The sequence below is a fragment of the Lactuca sativa genome, chromosome 9 (genome assembly GCF_002870075.4).
Source record: "Lactuca sativa cultivar Salinas chromosome 9, Lsat_Salinas_v11, whole genome shotgun sequence".
NCBI lineage: Eukaryota > Viridiplantae > Streptophyta > Magnoliopsida > Asterales > Asteraceae > Lactuca > Lactuca sativa.
The window spans coordinates 228,818,113-228,838,070 of NC_056631.2; the positions used below are offsets into that span (position 1 = coordinate 228,818,113).

Consider the following 19,958-nt stretch of genomic DNA (forward strand, 5'->3'; position numbering starts at 1 on the left):
TGTATGTTGATATAACGACCCAAAAAAATAGGACCAAAAATTTCATTTTTGAAAAAATAAACAGTAATCCCAAAACATCATCATAAATTCAGAAGTGGAATAAAGTGTATCAATACATCATAAAATATCAGAATAAATCACAAAATGCGGAATAAGGTGGTGTGTGCTCTGCAATCATCCCGAACCCTTCCACTTTGAACCAGAAGTACTTTAAACATAAACTGAAAACCGTAAGCACAACGTTTAGTGAGTTCCCCAAAATACCACATACCATACATATCAAACATATAGTGGGCCCCGCCCGTCATCGGACCCCGCTCGGTATACAGATCTGTCAATCATCAGGCCCCATCCAGTATACACATAAACATATAAACATAATAACACATACACATGGAATAATCACAAAGATAAATAGCATATAGAATGATCATCGGGCCCCACCCGGAATCGGGCCTTGCCCAGTAATGATGTGTGTAAAATACACTAGTTTTAATCCTACTACTTTAAATACAAATAACACACGAAAGGCAATGTACCTATCGTTTAGCAATATAGTTCAAGTAAGCAGGGTATCAAACACAGTAACGGTAACAATTATATTTAACACTGGAATTACCTAATTAAAACAAACAATAAAAAGAAAGGGTTTTCTCTACTTTTGCAAGAGTAGAAACTTAACAATTAGCTAATACTTAAACAAAAAACAACTAACAACTTAGGAAATTGAAGATAACAAGATTCAATAATAAAAGAGACTTCTGTTTAGGTTCGACTTACTTGTTTCTATAGTTGATTTTATGGCAAGTGCAATGGATTATTTTGTCATTGGCTACCGATAAATGTGATTAGGCTCATGTTCACTATTACTAATCCTTAGAAAACAAATTAATTTAATTAGTGGCCAAATGGTTAAACTAATGAATTTACTAGTATTTTGATTTAGGTTAAGTAAGACTTGTATTTATAGCTAATTAAATGACTAATTTAATCAACATCTTGTATGGTTGTGCATCACACAAGCTTACACATTAACTTACATGCTTTCTATTACTCCTAGGTTTATATTCACTAATACTAGGCATATAATGTTGGTTTCACATAAATCATATGGAGCAAGTAATTAAGAGGATGTTCATGCAACTTAATAGACTTGATAATTAACAAAAAAACAGTTGTTGTCAACACATAAGGATCAATTACAAGCTTTGCAAAACAATTTTCACCAAATCAAATAATCCACACCATAAAATCTATCCATATAAACAAGCTAATCTACCCTAAACATAAGTTACGAGTTTTAGCTCATAATTACAACAAATAATAACTCAAAAACGTAATCTAGAAGTAAAAACATAGTTTTGTGCAATAGATTAAGAAGAAGAGAGTATATGTTGCCTTTAATCACTTTCAAATTGAACTCTAGGGTAAAATCTTCGAACTCCAGAGCTTCAATAATCCTTCAATCGCAGCTAAGTCGCCAAGGGATCCAGAAGAGAGGTTTTTGTCTTAGGCTTGATGGCCTTTATATAATTTTCTAAAAACAGTGGTGACTCGTCGAACCCATAGACCGACTCGGCGAGTCCATCACTTAAAATCTGTGTACGGTAAGGCACCTGATGGTTCGCGAATATTCGTGTCTACTCGGCGAGTTGATGGCCAACTCACCGAGTTCTTCACTCTTTTAGCTTCATTTTCTTCTTTCTTTATTACCGAGCTTTCGTTTGTTGTTCCCGCTTCCTTTTTAACTCGGTCATGTCTTTTAGGCTGAAAATACAATTTAAACCCAATTAAGTACCTTTTGTTCATTAATTAGGAAAAATTAGCCAAAAAGTATTAAGATTTTAGACAAAATATATAACCAAATATGCACATATTAGGTAACATATACATCACATGCAAGAGTCATGTATAAAACTAGCATACTAAACATACAATCCATGGACCGGCATTGGTGCCTTCGACCCACTAAACACAATGAGGAAACTCACCTCAAGCTGTTGAATCACTCGGATAAATCTCTGGCAGCTGGTCCGGAAAAATCCTCGCACTATCAATATTAATAACATCCAATTATTAATTGGATATCAACTTATAACTAGAGTCTAAGCAATATAGCTCATAACCAGCGTAAAAGACTATTTTACCCTTTATCTAATGTCACACCCCGAAACCGATGGCGGAAACGTTCCGGGGCGGAGGACGTCATGTGTAGCATCATAACCAATGAATAACAGCAATCATAGCAACACAACCACTACAGTGAATACTTAAATAAAAATGTTTACATCAGTTGAAACTCTCTCTGAAACTTTGTTTGAATTACATCCGATAGCTTTGTATAGTATAAACATAAAACTCTTATTTCTCCAGTTCCTCGAAAATCCAGCAAGTATCTGTCTACTGATTTCCTAGAATACAAGCAGTTTGAAAGAGTATCAGCATAAAGCTGGTGAGTTCATAAGCGGTGGTTTGTAGTGAAAATCGTTGATGAGTTCGTAAAATGTCTGTATAGTTCCAAGAAAATTCGATATTTTGTTTAGTGAAAATGTAGTGTTCTCAATTCTGTATAAAACCGTGAATGTTTGTCACTGAAAACTGTAGTGATATGCGAAATTACTACTTGATGTCACTAGCTAATGCTAATCATGATGTAATAGTATTTCGTGCGTGCAACCATTGTATGTTCGTTTCTATTTGAAAACCCTGAAGGTTCTCCAGTTGTAGTGTCTATTAGTTCTATTTAGTGTAAATAAAACTGTTGAAGAGTGTCAAGTTGTAAACTAAAGATGATTTATACATATTGTGAGTCGTATAACCATGCTTGATATGACTAGAGGCCTTTCCAACGTTCTTCAGGCGTCGAGTTAAATGAAATTTGTCACCCTAGGCATGCCCGCCCAACTGTAGCTAGCAGTTCGGGTGTGGGATTGTCAGTCCCGAATAGATCTATTCACAAATCTCACGCTCTCCCTCCAGGAGACTCTGGTTATACTATGGTAGGATTCATCCCTATACACCTAGGGGTACAGTAGTGAAGTAGCACCACACAATATCATACAATCTAGTTTACATGTAGTGTAGTAGCGTTCTACCGTAGTGAAAATCCGTAGGTATACCGTATATAGTGATAATTACAGTTATGAATACCATGATAAAGTAGTGATGTAAAATGTAAACGGTTTCTGTCTTAGCGCATATGTTTAATAGTGAAAGTTTATGTACTTGTTATGCTTAGAAAAATCCCAAACTATACCGATTATAGTTTGCATGTATAGTGAATAGCGTGTCTGGAAAACTATGCAATTTTAGTGAAAACGTCCCTTATGCTCAACACAGTACAAAAGTATGAGATTTGCATAAGTTTTATGTATATTCTTGAAAACATTTATGTTTGGCTTGTATTCTGCCCCTGAAAACATTAAAAATACAGAAAATGTAGGGGTATGAACTCACAGTTGTTGCATAAAATCGTTGACTGAAATGAAGATCCTCGAGTTGTTGCACGTGACACTTAACGGAATCCTATTATCAAATAAATACATATATGTACCTAAATTAGCGATTTTGTTAGATAAAGTGTCAGAAGAACACTTGTTTAGTTGAGGAATGTTACCGGGACTGATCGAATCGATGAAAATGGGATTTCAGCCAAAAGCACCACTTAAAAGGTGTTTACGGCCGTGAACAAGGGTTTACGTTCTGAAGGCTTGGTGAGTTTACGGTCGTAAACTCAAGAACAGAGTTTACGGTCTTTGAAGGTTTGGTGAGTTTACGGTCGTAAACTCAAGAACAGAGTTTACGGTCTTTGAAGGCTTAGTGAGTTTACGATCGTAAACTCAAGAACAAAGTTTACGGTCTTTGAAGGCGGACCGTAAACTCAAGAACAATGGTGCTGATTTCGAAGAGATAAGTGCTCAGACGCCCCGAAGTGACTCCAAACGGTGTTTCTCGATGTTTCCCGAAGCTTGAAGGTGTTTTTAGGTGTTTACGGTCAAGGTTCTTAGAGAGAGAATGAGAGAGTTTTCTGCCAGAAATATTCAAATGAAGGTGGAGGTCTCGTATTTATAGGTGTTTTGTGGTCGGTGGCGGGGGGTCCACTCTTTACTGGCCGTAAACGGATATACGGCCGTAAACGAGTTTATGGCTGTAAACTCACTTAGGCCGGAATTGATTGATTTTCTTCGAAATATTCGGGTTTCCGCGCGATTTTTGGCTCCGACTCGTAAATAATTTAATTACGTATAACTAGGTTATTGTCTAAACCAAGAAGTTTGACGGAAAAGTTAATGAATTCGAAATTTTATTAACGGAAATCGAGTAACGGAAACAGACAAAGTTTCAAGTTAACTTGGTCCAAAGCAAAGGCCTATCTCAATAATTCAAAAGGGCGAAAACCTAAATGGCGACCCAAGGCCCAATATGGCCCAATCTTCCAAATTTGGCCCAAACCCATCATGGGCCTAAAATCCAAAGAGTCCAAGACAATATCCAAAAGCCCAAGTCAGATTTCTAATGGCCTAACAAGGCCCAAATGAGGAAAACCCAACCTATGGCCCAAACCGAGAATGCAAGCCCAAAAAGCCCATATGCTAAGTACGCAAGGCGTACTCAGCTTGTACGCTTAGCATATACCTTCTGGGGCTAGTATACACAACATACCAGCTTGGTACGCTCAGCGTACTCCCAGTCTTGCCACCCCACTCCAGTAAGCACTTAATCCATTGAGACTTCAAGCCAAACTCTCATATCTGATTCTATAAGACCACTTATCACGTAAAGTTGGCAACTTTACAAACATGTACAACTTAATGGGGATCAAGAGCTCAAAAAGAGCTTAACAAAGGTCTTAACAAGTGCATGGTTCAAGATACACCATAAAGCTTGCATTTTTATGAACTTGGGGGCTAAAAGGAGCTAAGATCTAGCATCCATAGCCTATGGAGTAGAACAAAAGCTCTCCTTTAATACAAATGACTCAAAAGATGCATAAATGATCCAAGAACTAGATCTAGCATAGAAGAGTACAGATGTGTAAGCTTTTTACCTCAAAAAGCTTGCAAATGATGAGCTAACACCAGATCTTCAAGCTCAAGACACCTCTCCAAGTGATCCTCTTCTTCTCCTCCTTGACAAACCACCAACAAACACTCTTTAAGGCTCAAAACTCACAAAATCACACTATGGTTTCGGTTTCAGGACAAAGGAAGGTGGAGGCTTGCTAGACATAACCAAATGAGGCTATCATAAGGTTAAATAGGGTGCAAGCCCTAAAAATTAGGGTTTCACTTAGGCTTACATTCTTCATGCGTACGTGGATGCAATACGCGATCAAGACCTCAGGCTAGTATGCTAACTCAAGACCTCGGGATAGTGCGCTAAGTGTACCACCTAGTACGCCATGCGTACTAGCTTAAGGATCAAAATGCAAAGGTTTTGATAAAGAGGGTTAAATGCAAAACTTACCAAACTTGAGTGTTACGGTTGACCAAAATAGTCTTAATGAAAAAGGTTCTTAGATGGTTCTTAACCTTTAGGGGTTCTCGTTTGATCTTTTCTCTATATTTAAAGTATTAAGATCATATGTAAATTATAAAGTAAATTATAAAGACACCAAATAAAATTTAAAAGTTGTAAATGATATAATTATAATACATTAGATAAGTTAAAAAATTATTATTGAAACGTTATGATACAAACATGATAAATTGGTTTTCTACAAAAAGAAACAAAAAAATGGGACTGAGAACAACCCCATTAAGCCAATAGCAAGGGTAATCGGGTAAAAACGTGGAATTATATATGCATAGACACACAAAGCCTACCGTATGAGCCAAAATATGAAAATCCAGGTTCTCTTTTTACAATTCCAACAACTAATATATCAACAAATCAATCACACTCCCAATCTATTTATTGGAATGGCGCAACGAAAACTTTGGATCTCCTCAACTCTCTACACACAAGATCTAACATCGCCAAGAAATCTCTCACAATCACAAAGATCCGAAGTGGATTCACCTCATCTTTACTCATATTCCCATGGCCATGGAAATACTCCGTAATCTCCTTCACAAGTTGTAAACTTCTCCGTTCATCTCCCTCCAATTCCTCAAGACGTTTTTCAGCATAATTCAAGAAAGATCTCATACATTCCACAAAACTACCACTACTACAAGAAGTTTTTCCATCAACCGACAAATCTTCATTCACCAATCTACGCAAACGACCCATTCCTTGTGATAGATTTGAAACCGAGCTTGCAATGACATCGAAATCTATGGTGGCTGTTTTCTTGACGTTGCATAGTTCGGTACTAAGGCCGGAGACAAGTTCTAGACCCATGTTTCGGTAGTCTTCTTCTCGATCTTGGAATTGGATATTTTTTCGTTTGTTGGTTTTTTGATTGATTTTCCCGATAATGCTTTCGGAAACTCGGATGCCTTCTGAACGGATAATTTCTTGGACTACAAAGTGAAGTAACGTTGTTTTGCCATCTGTCCCTTTAACATCAGCAAGCTTAAGCAACGCGTCCAACTTAAACGCTTTTGCCCCTCCCCTTATTGTGCCTACATTCATTCGGTTCCCGGTTTTTAACACTGCTTCTAGAAGTTTTGAGAATAGCCGACTTGATCGAAGTTCTTTGCATGCTTCCTGTTACAACACGTGATGAGTATGATTGAATTGTCAACTGACGGATTTAGAGTTTAATGTCTGATTGAATTGTTAACAAAAAATGATATTTATTCTATAAAAATGAAACTAACTGATGCCATGTATAATGACAAAAGATATCAATAGTGGGGGAATCCTCTCTAATAAATGAAGGTTTTTTTTGCCACATGTCACACTCTCATTCAATTTGTCAAATGTCATTTTTTGGTTATTTTTAATTAATTTTTTTTCCACATGTAATTTTATGAGTTTTCATATTTTATTAAATTCCACATAATCTTTTAATGTAATAATTACAATAAATATAGTAATAAATGGATATCTATTTTATTAATTAACTTACCTTCTAATTTTAAAATTACCAAATTAAAACTCATTAATTTATTTTGTTAATTTATTCAAATTATTTTTTTTACATTTAAAATATATAAAAAAAACATTTCAATTTTAATAATTCATTATATTTCTTATTTTCTTATAAATTTTAAGTTCTCAAATATTTATACTTTTATATCTAACTTTTTTTTTTCTAAATTAACCCATCTAATACATGGGTCTCACAACTAGTCTATTATAATAAATGAAGGTTTTTTTGCTACTTGTCCTCTTCTCATTCATTTGGACACATGACATTTTCTAGAATTTTTAAATTTTCTATTTTCCACTTGTCATTTTATTGTATTTTTCATTTTATTAAATTAAAATTCTACATTTAATGTGTAAGGTAATATATATGTAAAGTATTTATTAGAAAAAGTTTATATATGTAATGTATTCAATACATTAAAGTCTCATTAATTTTAATAATTCAAATTTTTCTCATTTTTCTTATAAATTCAAACTTTTCAAATTGTTAAAATTTTATATTTATTTTTTTTAATTAAACCCATGTAATACATGGGTCTCACACCTAGTGTTTTCAATAAAATAGCAACTCTTTATACGTTTTTCACACATACCCATGCTTTTCACAATAGGTCAAGAGCGAAATCTATATTTGCTATGGAATTTGTTTCTTGTATTGTTCCCACAAAGAAAAAATATACAAAAATGTTATTTTTAACGCGGAAATTTAATTCTTTATAATTTTTTTTTTGTTTTGTTTTGGGGCTCTTTTAAAAGCATTTTCACGGAAAAATAAGTTTTATATTGTAAATATAGTGTTAGGTTGAGAGAGATTTTCAAGAAAAAATCTGGTGTAAGATGAGAAAAAATCTGGTGTAAGATAATGGGACAGTTTTGCAGGGTCCCCAAAAAATTAGTGAGACGTGTTGAAAGTAATTTTCAATTTTGTGACTATTTTGTCAAATGTCGGTTACTTAAATGGTTATATTTATATGTCATTAAAATGTTGTATCAAAATAAGTTTCGATTCAATTTAAAACAAAAGGTAAAAATCTTAATGTCCAAGTGCAAAGAAGGTGATGCATGAGCCTATGACATTGACTTCATCACTTTTCTTATGCATTCTCACCTCCTTTTATCACAAGGACACCTATGAAGGACACATACTCCTAGTTTGAAAACAAGAAAATACTATTGTACCTCTAGCATAGAGAAGGTCTTTCGGAGATGAGTCACTTCATCTTCGAACATTTCTCGATAAAGCAATGCCTCGATTCTTGGGAAGGCGTATGGTATAGTAAGGATCGATGCAACAAATGTCTCAGCCGAACCTAAGTCGCCTTTGTAGCCTATGAGTTTAGCCTCTTCTTCCTTTGTAGGTTCCATCTTTGTTAGTACTTCTAGTTGTTGTAAATTCAATCCATTTCCTAATATCAAAAAACAACCAATTAGATATAAATAACCATGTAAAAAGTAATTTCAAGAAAATTGATATCTTATCATCCAATTTTGATTATGAATACTTTTAGCAAAGAAATTATATTTTTTTGCAACTATCCATGAGTTGATCCATATTGCTCCATCCCTTAGAGCATTATATGAGATGTAAATCAACTGTATTGTACACTTATATTACAGCTGCTCCGAGACTTGAACTCACGATGCTTGTATTTTGTACATTCATATTGCAGCTGTTGAGACTTGAACTCAGGACGCATGTATTTTGTACGTTCATATTGCAGCTGTTGAGACTTGAACCCACAATCTCTGCTTTTTGCAATTATACCACCCTTGTGTGGGACCATTTTGATTATTGATTATTTATAAAGTGAATAATCATTTTCAAATACCCACTAATTGTAATATATTGTGATGGATGTTTACCTTGTATGAGGGTACGACATATTTGTTCGGAAGTGGCGTTGAGAGCTTTCAAGAGAATGGTTAGATTTTGAAGTCTTTTGGGCTCGAGAACGTGTTTGCTAGGAGATGGGCTTTTGCTTTTGGATTCTTCGTTAGGATTGTGTAGATTGTAACTGAAGAGCGACTCGATCATTTCCTCATCAAACCTGTTTCTTATTTTATTAATTCGAGTAGAAAGATTTAAAAATTAGTTGAAAAACAAAACTTGAATTGCTTACTCAAATGAGCTTGATCTGAGCTTGTCCCACACCATGGAACGATCAGGTGCAGCTCGTACTTTATCCCAATGTAGCGGTTTCAATTTAGGAAGTGGGGTTCCATCTTTACCCATGGGTGTCGACTGAGATGGTAGTGGTGGTGGTGGCAATGGTGGTGGGTTTCCTTTAAGAAATGGTGGTGGCAGTGGTGCCGGTGGTGGCAATGGTGGCGGAGGAGGAGGAGGAGGAGTTTGGCTTGATTCTGAGAAAGAAACTGTTTTCTTTGGAGGAGTAAATGTTGTTAATGTGTTGTTGGTGGAAGAGGATGAAGAACTGCGTGGTGGTGGTGGTGGTGGCGGCGGTGGAGGTGGCGGTGGAGGAGTTGGTGGTGGTGGGGATGAAATTGGTGGTTCCAATGTGTCGGAACCGACTGAAGCATCGGAAATTCGATGTGAATTGCAAAAAGAATGGAAAGATTCATCATCCGACGAATGAGATTCCACTTGGATTATCTCTTCACCAATCGGAGAACCAAAAAAAACTTGTTCATCCTCTTCATCAAATTTCAGTGATTCGATTGAGGCGACAGCACCACCACAAGAATCCAAATTTTCTGAATTTGATAATCTTTTCATCTGGAAAACATCTCTCTCCTTTCCCTCTTCTTCTTCCACTTCATTGGATCGGGAATCAATTTGTGATTTGAAATTCCGATCATTATTGTCGGAATCTTGTTTTAAGCTCGAAACCGCTGGTGGGTCTAACACACTTCCTAACGATTGAAGGTAAAAGTTATCGGGAACTGGATCAGAAATTACCTTTCTCACATGTTTTGGTGATGATTTCTTTCTCCTCTGTTTCCTCAACTTTCTGCACCCCAAGAACAGACCAATGAGACAGATTATACCTGTAGCGCCACCAGCCGACGCCAGAACAGCCACCAGGACTTTCCGTCTTCTTCCACCGTCACCGCCGTTAGACGGTGGAATAGGCCACCGGTGGGGGAGTGGATGGACATGGTGAACTGGAGGTCGAGCGCCAGCTCGAGCTTGAGAAGGTGACGGCGATGGTGACGGAGATGGTGATAGAGAAGGCGATGGCGATGGTGATGGGTGGAGACCGAAATATGGTTTTTTGTATATCTTTATCCCCATTATAGTTCTGAGCTTTTGCTGTGTCAATGGCGAAACCCCAAGATTTGGGGCATTAAACAATGCACAAACAATGAACGTGGTGAGGAAGAAGAAAATGATGATGGGGATGATCTTACACCCAGAATGCTCCATTTTTCGATGAATCTTGAAAAAACTTTACAATGATTCAAGATATGATTTCACCTTTCTGATGCAATTATAACAGTGAAACTTGCTGGTGGGGGTGGGGGTGAAGAAGAAAGAAGAAGAAGATGAGAAATAGTCTTAAATGCTACTCCAAGGAATCCCTGTGCCATGGCAGTTGAAGGTCGTAGGGGCCTTCTTTATTTCCCCTGTTCGTTCGTTGTCTTCTCATTTCATCTATTCTTTACCCATTAATTCCCAGTTACTATGCGTTTGCCCTTTGCTATTTTGTCCCCAAACCTTCTTAATTATTTATTTATTTAATTGACAAAATTGCAAAAATGGTCACGCCGTATGCAAATTTTTGGGGTTTTAGTCCAATGAGTGACTTTTTTGGTTTCATAGTCCTTTTGGAGTGGTTTGTATGTGAAAATGGTCCCTCCGAAAATTGAAATGACTATAATACCCTTGGGGTATTTATTTTTCATTTTTCTTTCATTATTCTTAAAATTTAATATTTATTTATTTATTTTAACAATTAAAAAAATAAAAAAGGTCTCACCTCTCTCTCTCTCTCTCTCTCTCTCTCTCTCTCTCTCTCTCTCTCTCTCTCTCTCTCTCTCTCTCTCTCTCTCTCTCTCTCTCTCTCTCTCTCTCTCTCTCTCTCAACACCAAAGAACACCTTCATCATCTCAAGAACACATCTTCATAAACTCAAGAACATATTCATGAACTTAAGAATATCTTCCACAACCACCACCCTTTGACCACCGTTCGCCACCACCACCACCCCTTGACCACCGTCTGCCACCACCTTAGTTTGCCACTACCACCGTCTGCCACCTCCATATATGGTTCCACCATTACCCAAAATCCCCTTCCCCTCCATCGTTCACCTCCTCCAACAACCTTTTTCAACCATCTTCGGCAACCATTTGCCTCTGAACAGGACCATTCTTCACCTCCAACAAACACCACAATTCACCTCCGTCAACACCAACCAATCACAACATCCACCACCATTGTTGAAATCTAATTCTAACCTCAAATCAAAACCAAGAGATTTAACTTCAAATCTAACCTGCAACTCAAATTCTAACTCCAATCTAAGCATGAATACTGAAATTAAAAAGAATCTACCACATGACTTCAAATCCCACCTCGATTTACACGATTAAAACAAGAATAGTCTTGTTGAATCGATTAGAATTTTGAAACCAGATGATGAAGGTTCAGACCCATATAATTTGAAGGTTGAACCATGAAGTTGATCAAGGAAACACCGTTCCAGGGATACACGACTGAGACCAAATCAATGACTCTTTATCTCCTTACGCAATGCTGCATCATCTGAGTTAGGCCTTAGAGATCAATGACTTCGATATTGACCTTATTTGACTCCTCCACCACCGATGGTTTAGAGATCCAATTGACAGAGGAATTGGACCAAAGACTAAGCTAGACATAAGGTCGAGCACCTGGAGTGCATCTAAAGGATTTCGATCTCTGTAAGTGGCTGGGGACGGACCCGTCTTCATCCTCACAAACATCATCATCATCATTTGTCCCTTCTAATACAACTATGCATAAATCTGTGGGAACCAATGCTATACCCATTGTTGGCACTTTGCTTTACCCCTTCAGAATGGTTGAAAGAGACCAGATCTCCGATAGCTTCTTCACTCTGAAAAGAGGTTGATGGTGGTCGGAGTTTCCATTTCAGTCGATAATTTTTTAATCTTTGGGTAGGACCTTCGATTTCAGGGCTACCGTTTAACATTATGAAGACGATGAAGGAGATGAAGAGAGGGAAAGAGATTAATTGAAACCTATGTGAGAGTGAGAGGAGAAGGTTTCCTGAGGAGTTGAAGAACAACATCGACTTTTTTTTCTTGATCTGTGTTTGGTGGAGAGAGAGAGAGAGAGAGCGGGAGAGAGAGAGGTGGGACCTTTTTTATATTTTTAATTGTTAAAATAAATAAATAAATATTAAATTTTAAGAATAATGAAAGAAAAATGAAAAATAAATACCCCAAGGGTATTATAGTCATTTCAATTTTCGGAGGGACCATTTTCACATACAAACCACTCCAAAAGGACTACGAAACCAAAAAAGTCACTGTTTGGACTAAAACCCCAAAAATTTGCATACCACAGGGACCATTTTTGCAATTTTGTCTATTTATTTTTTAATAAAAAAATATCAGATCATTACTTCTATCAAAATTTTATAACTAAAGTTAATAACATACACGAGATAATAAATGTATTTTCGTCAATTTATTGACTCGTGTATTTAAACCCTTAGAAAAAAAATGGTATTAGGTAGTTTTGGTCCAAAAAGTTTTATTGCGTATTAATTGTTTAATTTTAGATCTTTTTAATGATTTTGGTTCCTATTAACTTGAAATTATTTTTATAACCTTATAATTACTTTTTGCCATTTTTTTTAATTCTTACAATACTTAAATATTCTAAAGACATTTTAAAATTTAACAATCGTCCTCTCTCTCCTCTACAACACCTATCTCAACCTTTCTTCTTCAAGGTTAATGGAATCAAAGCCCCCAACCCTCATTTGAAACTATCCGTTGGTCCAATGCCCTACATCGCTGGAGTTGTCGACCTCTTTCCCAAACATCACCGAACCACCGTCGTCATAGATCTAAATTAGATGAACATAAACCCTAGCCATTCTTTATCGTCGTCTTTACCTCTGTCTACGCAATCACTACGGCTTCAACAATCTATACCGAAAGAATAACGTCGCTAGGGTTTCAGCAATCTCTAATGATCATCATCAGGTACCATCACCATCCCTGTGGAAAACCCTAGCTAGAGCTTGAACCAAAACTATCACGCCCTAAATTTCAACCCAAAATTTTCAATCAAAACTTTAAGTGTTCATTCAAATAACTATAGGATCTTAAAAAATTATCAAAGTATCATTAAAAGTTATCAAGTGCACAAGTCCCCCCATTGATGCGATGCAATCGAGCCGTGCCCCTCCTTTAATATAAGAAAACTTGAAACATGTAAACCACAAATCGTAAGCACAAAGCTTAGGGAGTTTCCCAAAATACCACATACAACACAGCACAAAATAAACAACTATAAGTTATCAACAACCCTTGAGACTACCTCAAGTCTCAGTGGACAAACAGCACGTCTGGTGGGTTATCAGCAACCCTTGAGACTAGGAATGGCAATAAGGCGGGTCCGCGGCGGGGCATGGTTTCCCACACCCGCCCCGATATCTTTCGGATATCTTATCGGGGCGCCCCATTGGGTTTCGGATTTTCCCGTCGGGATTCGGGTATCTTATCGGGTTTACAACAATTCATAACGAAATCTTTATTCCGTTTTATGGTACCCCCCGATATCTTATAAAAAAATACATGTTCTAGCATTGCTTTTAAATTAAAAATATGATGCATCACTTTAATAAAATAAACCGGACGTTATATTAAAAATTAATTGATTTAAGTTTAGTGTAAATGTGTAATACGTCAAAAAAATGATGATTTACACCAGATTGTTTAAAACTATAAAGATTGTCCACAATAAGTATTTTATATTTTGAACGCGTGCAATTAACATCAAAAGGTTTCGAACATATTATATCTATGTATGTGTGTGTATATATATAATCAGGGCGGGTCTGGGCGAGGATAACCTACACTCTACCCCGAACCCGATAAAAAACCCGATAACGACCCGTTACCCAACCCGAAATGATCGGGTTTCGGGATTTTTTTCCATCCCTACTTGAGACTACCCGAAATCTCAGTGGACAAACAACACGCCCTGTGGGTTGTCAGCAACCCTAAAGACTACCTGAAGTCTCGGTGGGCAAATAGCAACCCTAGAGACTACTCAAAGTCTCAGCATACACAATATCACATATAATAGTAACAACAAATAAGACCCAGTTGGTCAACAAACATATATATATACACTACTAGAAAAAAGGCCTTTTATGACGCTCATTGCGCGTCGTAAAACGCTCAGACGATGCGCAAATGCGTGTCAAGGAAGGCCCTGTCATAAAGAGAGACGACGCGCATTTACGACGCGCATTTATGACGCGCATTTACGACGCGCGGTTATGACACGCAATGCGTATCAAGGAAGGCCCTGTCATAAAGGAAGACGACATGCATTTGCGTGCCGTAACCTTACGACGCGCGTGTTTATGACACGCAATGCGTATCAAGGAAGCCCCTATCAAGAAAGGCCATGTCATAAATGAAGATGACACACATTTTTGCGTATCATAATTTTAAATGTTTAAAAAAATATTATTTATAGATTTGCTTATTTTCAAATTAAATTTGTATTTAATGTTTAATAATAGATAATAAAATATCATATACAAAAATAGAATCCATTGCATAAATTTAATGTCATACAAATAATCATTCTATGGAAAGATAAAACAAATTAATAGAAGTTGTAACAAAAATTTACAAACAAATGGTAGCAAATATGTTATCAAAATTCCTACATTAATTAGTGCTAAGCTCTGATCCTCAAGTTGAATTCTGCAGTCAGGAAATGATTAAGACAAGTACACATTATTATAAAGTTCATTTATGATCCTCAAATAAAAAATAAAGCAACTACATATATTATTGGCCATGAGAGAAGTAACCTTATAATAGATCTCAAGAAGCACATTGTTGTGAGCTGCCTGCAGAAAACCATGGCAGACATAAAGACATGAGCATGAGATTTGTTGTTGCTTTTATAAAAAATGAACTTATTCTATAGGTTATAAGATATAGTATAAATTTTTAACTTTTAAGCATTTTATAGCTAGCATAAAGTAGAATTTGGAATCATTAAGAATATAATGAGTACTTTGTTGTTGGAAGAAGCCTAACCGTTGCATAATATTTTGACTCAAAAAGGAAAATGTGGCAAATTTACCTGTACAAAGCTAGGACAGAAAGAAGTGGCTTCTCTCCAATCTTCTGATTTCTAGCCTGAAAATTAACAAAGAATTTAGCAACTTGTAAGGAATAAGGGAAAAAAGTACTACACTAAGTTCAGAACTTAGAAATCAATTAAGATAACATGCAAATAATGAAAGCAGAATACCTAATAACTAGGCCAACAAGTTAGCATCATATATATTCAGGTGTAAACAGATGAAAGATAAGTTTAGGTCACACAAAAGTTTTCCAAAACAAAAGCAGAAGATAAATATAATAAAATTAAGAAATGAAGAACATACATGTATTAGAAGCATGACAAGTGCAAAGATAACTTTTGCAACTTCTGTCAGAAAGTTAACACTGATGGGGCTAAAATTGAATCTCCCATCAACCTTGGACATGTACACCAAAATCGGCTGTAAAAGATGATCAATTTAGTGAGGTATTGATCAATTATGTAACATGGAAACAGTACACAACTAACTATACCTAAATATTATCCGGTCAACGATGCATGGAATTTAAAGAGTTGTTTATGTTATTTGAAAGATATGTACTATAAATAGATACACAAAACACGTTCTTTATCTTGTCTTCTGGGATAAAGAACATTTTGCCCTTATTTTGAGTTATCTATTATTCTCTTATTGTAATTATGTATTATATACCCTTGTTCAGAAATAAGGTTATTTTGATCATTTTTAAATATGACCTAAAATATTACTCTTGTTCAAAACATGTTATTTAAAGCAAGAATGAAATTAACCTAATTTATCATGTCACCGAGATAAAACTAGAGAGAAGAAATGACGAAAATACACTTGTGTGCATAACAAGAGCAGTATCAACCTAATTTATTTTGGGTGGAACGTGAATAGGGGGTGGACCAGGAAAAGGGTTAGCATGGGGATGCGATTTAAGTTATGATTATGTCAAAATTAATTATGCAACCCCTTTAGGCCCGGACAATCTTGATAAATGTTGGTCAAGCAAATGCAGCCACTGTAATTTTTTACTTAATTTTTTTGTTACCCGTGATGTAAAATGACGTAAATGAACACAATGAGGTTTACACTTTACATACATTGGAAAGGGCATATGAGCAGTCTATTACATCTTGGTAACCTGCATCCCCCTGTAAGGGCATATACATCATTTTACATCATGGGTAACAAAAAGTTAAGTAAAAAATTACCGTGGCTGCATTTGCTTGACCAGCATTTATCAAGACTGCCCGGGCCTAAAGAGGTTGCATAATTAATCTTGACATAATCATAACTTAAATCACATCCCCATGCTAACCCTGTTCCTGGTCCATCCCCTGTTCACGTTCCACCCAAAATAAACAAATAAATAACACAAGTTTCTTTTTTATTTAATGCAGAAAGAATGACTTAATAATAAAGTTACCTATGGATATCTGAATTTTGGCAGTGCCATGAGCATCACCAGCCTCTTTCAGGTAATTACTAGCTGTTGCCCCTGGAACACTCCCGCATTTTCAGTATTTCAATTATCATGTATCATGTATCATGTATGGTGTTACTGTTACCTATCAAATGGAAGTGGCTGGCCTCCTTCCATAAGTAGAATATCTCCAAGTGCTATTCTAAGGGCATTTGAGTAAAAAAAAAAATCCCCACACACCCTGCAGCACAGGCTATCCGCCCCCAATTTGGATCCCTACCATAAATTACCACCTGATAAAACCAACCATAAAAAATCATCATTATATCATTGGAAGTAGTTATTTCACCTTGAAATAACAACATATTAACCATCATGCATTGGTAAGTGAAGAAGATGCCACTGAACGTGCAATCTTTGCTGCTTCACTTTCACTCCCTGCACCACTTACTGTCACCTGCATAATTTCTCATTTCCATAAATACCCTTCTGCCCTCACCCCCCCCCCCCAAAAAAAAAAAAAAAAAAAAAAAAAAAAAAACAGATCTCTATCAAACATGTTGCCCCTTCTCCATCCTATGCTATTGATTTGGCAAGCCCTTGCATTACCTTAACAAAAAAAAAAACACTTGTAAAATGCATGTAACAACAAAAGGGTAAATTGGTAATTTAAACATACCGCATCAACCACATTTGTAGCTGGTTTCCTTCAGAACTGTGTAATGATGATATCCTGTTTGATCCAGATAAACCACTAGCCAAAGCAATAATGGTATCATTGGTGTTAGTATCCCCATCTACCTGCAATATTTTAGTTATTAATACACACATGTCACTGTTGGTTAAACGACTAAAATACCCTTTAATGATGCTACTACTTATAGTAATTTGGTTGAAACTTCGATTCACAGCAACCTGAACCATCTTTCGCTAGATGTCAGTATCTACACGAGCATCAGTCATTATAACCTGAAAATTCACATTTTTTTTAATCAATTAAAATTTTTTTACAAAACATTTTGTGGTAATAAATTAATAATATGGCAATATTAGTACATACACCAAGAAGTGTTCCCATGTTTGGGTGGATCATTCCGGAACCTTTTTCCATTCCCCCGATTCTTATACCGCTTCCACCAACCTTAAAAAAATAACTTTTTTTAATAAACGATAATAAATGAAATAAAAAAAAGTAAGCAAATAAATATAAATATGATACCTCAAACTCTACTGCTACACTCTTGCTCACAATATCCAGAATTCACATTCATTTAATAATATTATAAATTTTTATCCATAATGGAAATGTAATAAAAAAACAGGAATACCTTGACAGTAGTAAAATTGATGACATGGGAAACAGCAGGAGCCACTAATAATCTTGGATCAAAAGCATCAACCATTGGTTGAAAACATATCATCAAACACAATGTTGTCATATTAAGAATTACATTATTAAAAATTAAATTATAATTTTAATGTGCGAAATGGAATAAAGAGAAACCTATGAAAAGTATCCTTGGAATGCAGTTCCATGTAAAGCTGTTAAATCAACCCTATAATAGTTATGTTGTTGCTAAAAGAGGGCCTGGATAACAAGTGTATATTTTATAGAAATAAGAAACATAAAAACTACATTTCACAAATAATAATCAAAATATCAACAAAACAAAACAAATAGGATGAAGAAATGATATTAGGAAGAAAAAGTCCATACCCTGTTTGCAATCTCAACATACAGATACTCATCATTGAATGGTGCCATATGAATTCTGCAAAATAAAAATATTAATTTTTGTTTATTATATCAAAAGTAGCAATGAAAAGTGCTTTGTTTTTGGACGTATTGCTATAACATCAGAAAATGAACAAAATTCATGTAACTAACTTCAATACACACACAAACACACATATTCTAGTTGAGAAATTGAATATACCTGGTCTGTGCCATTATAACAAGAATAGTAGATGTACGAGTGTTCCGTGGCTCCTTCAACCTTCCATCATGTGCCAAACATGAGAAAATCAATGTGAACAGAGGAATCGAGTAGAAAACCCTAGCTAACAGATAAAATCAACATAAACAGTTCAAATTTAGATGAGAAAATCAATGTGAACAGTGGAATCGAGCAGAAAACCCTAGCATTTTCCTTCACCCGTCTTTCTTGTGCTGCTGCTGCTACTTCTTGGTTGTTTGTAGAGAGAGAAAAAGAGGAGTGAAAAAGGGTGTGCTGTTGTTGATTAAGTAAGAAATGGAAAAAGAGCGGCGAGAGACATACCTTCTTTGAGAAGTGAGAGATCCAATGACGGTATTGTATTCAGAAACATTGTTGGTGTAGTTTCTCTTGGCATAATCGTCGGCGGAATCGGAAAACTGACGACGGCCAAGTTCTGCGAGCAGTGGTTGGCGATTGGCTAATGAATCAACAACAGTGAAAATGAATGCTATTGGCTAATAAAAGCCCTAGTTCATGGGTGCGAACTTGTTAGGTCCAGATCATAAAAAGTAAAAACCCTAGTTCTTCTTTGATATCGACATAAGAAAAGCCTTAAACTCGCCGGCATTTCGAGTTTGAGGATTCGTAGACTCCCAATCGCCGACTCCATGAAAGATATTGTGAGGTTCTATCTTTTGGGGAAGGCGGGTACTTGAATTTTTTTGGGATTTGGTTTCCCCCCTTAGTTGAATTAAAGAGGGACGCGCTTATTAAAATTTTATAAAGCGACACATCTACACGACGCCCACTTAAATTTATGTGCCTTCCGTGTTTTTAATTTTTTTCGTTAGACATTAATTTTGGGGCACGCACAAATGCGTATCATCTATTCTTTAAATTTTGCAAAATTGACATTATTTTTTAGGGCACGCACCAATGCGCGTCCTCTATCAGCGCGTGTCATTGTTTGCGCGTCATTAAAGGCCTGTTTTCTAGTAGTGATATATATATATATATATATATATATATATATATATATATATATATATATATGTACAGGCTCATACAAACATGCAAGAGTCACAAAAAAAGCTAGCATCCTACATACATAATTTAGTAGGCCGACATTGGTGCCTTTGACCCACTAGCACAGTGAGAAAACTCACCTGAATCGAAGAACTTTAAAACACTGCGATACGATCCCTTTTTGCACTCCCTACACCCACAAATTGTCACACCCCCAAACCAAGGATGGCG

The 19,958-nt window shown here is 36.0% G+C and overlaps 1 protein-coding gene and 1 pseudogene across 1 annotated transcript; both read right to left on the reverse strand.

The window, feature by feature from the left end:
• Positions 1-5,775: 5,775 nt before the first annotated feature.
• Positions 5,776-10,682, reverse strand: LOC111892862 (formin-like protein 11). The gene is made up of 4 exons (XM_023888921.3): positions 9,162-10,682; positions 8,905-9,089; positions 8,221-8,447; positions 5,776-6,654 (listed from the first exon to the last, which is right to left on the reverse strand). Exons 1-4 carry the CDS (start codon positions 10,424-10,426, stop codon positions 5,914-5,916), a joined length of 2,418 nt encoding a protein of 805 aa, XP_023744689.1. The 5' UTR covers positions 10,427-10,682; the 3' UTR covers positions 5,776-5,913.
• A 4,402-nt stretch (positions 10,683-15,084) lies between these two features.
• Positions 15,085-18,167, reverse strand: LOC111876327 (arginine biosynthesis bifunctional protein ArgJ, chloroplastic-like; annotated as a pseudogene).
• Positions 18,168-19,958: the final 1,791 nt, after the last annotated feature.

What these genes read in the sequence shown, in the direction of transcription:
- LOC111892862 (XM_023888921.3), bottom strand. Translation starts at nt 10,426, where the DNA reads ATGGAGCATTCTGGGTGTAAGATCATCCCCATCATCATTTTCTTCTTC. An exon ending in CTCAGATCAAGCTCATTTGA is followed by an intron (nt 9,090 to 9,161) that starts GTAAGCAATTCA and finishes AATAAGAAACAG; the next exon opens with GTTTGATGAGGAAATGATCG. An exon ending in ATGTCGTACCCTCATACAAG is followed by an intron (nt 8,448 to 8,904) that starts GTAAACATCCAT and finishes TTTTGATATTAG; the next exon opens with GAAATGGATTGAATTTACAA.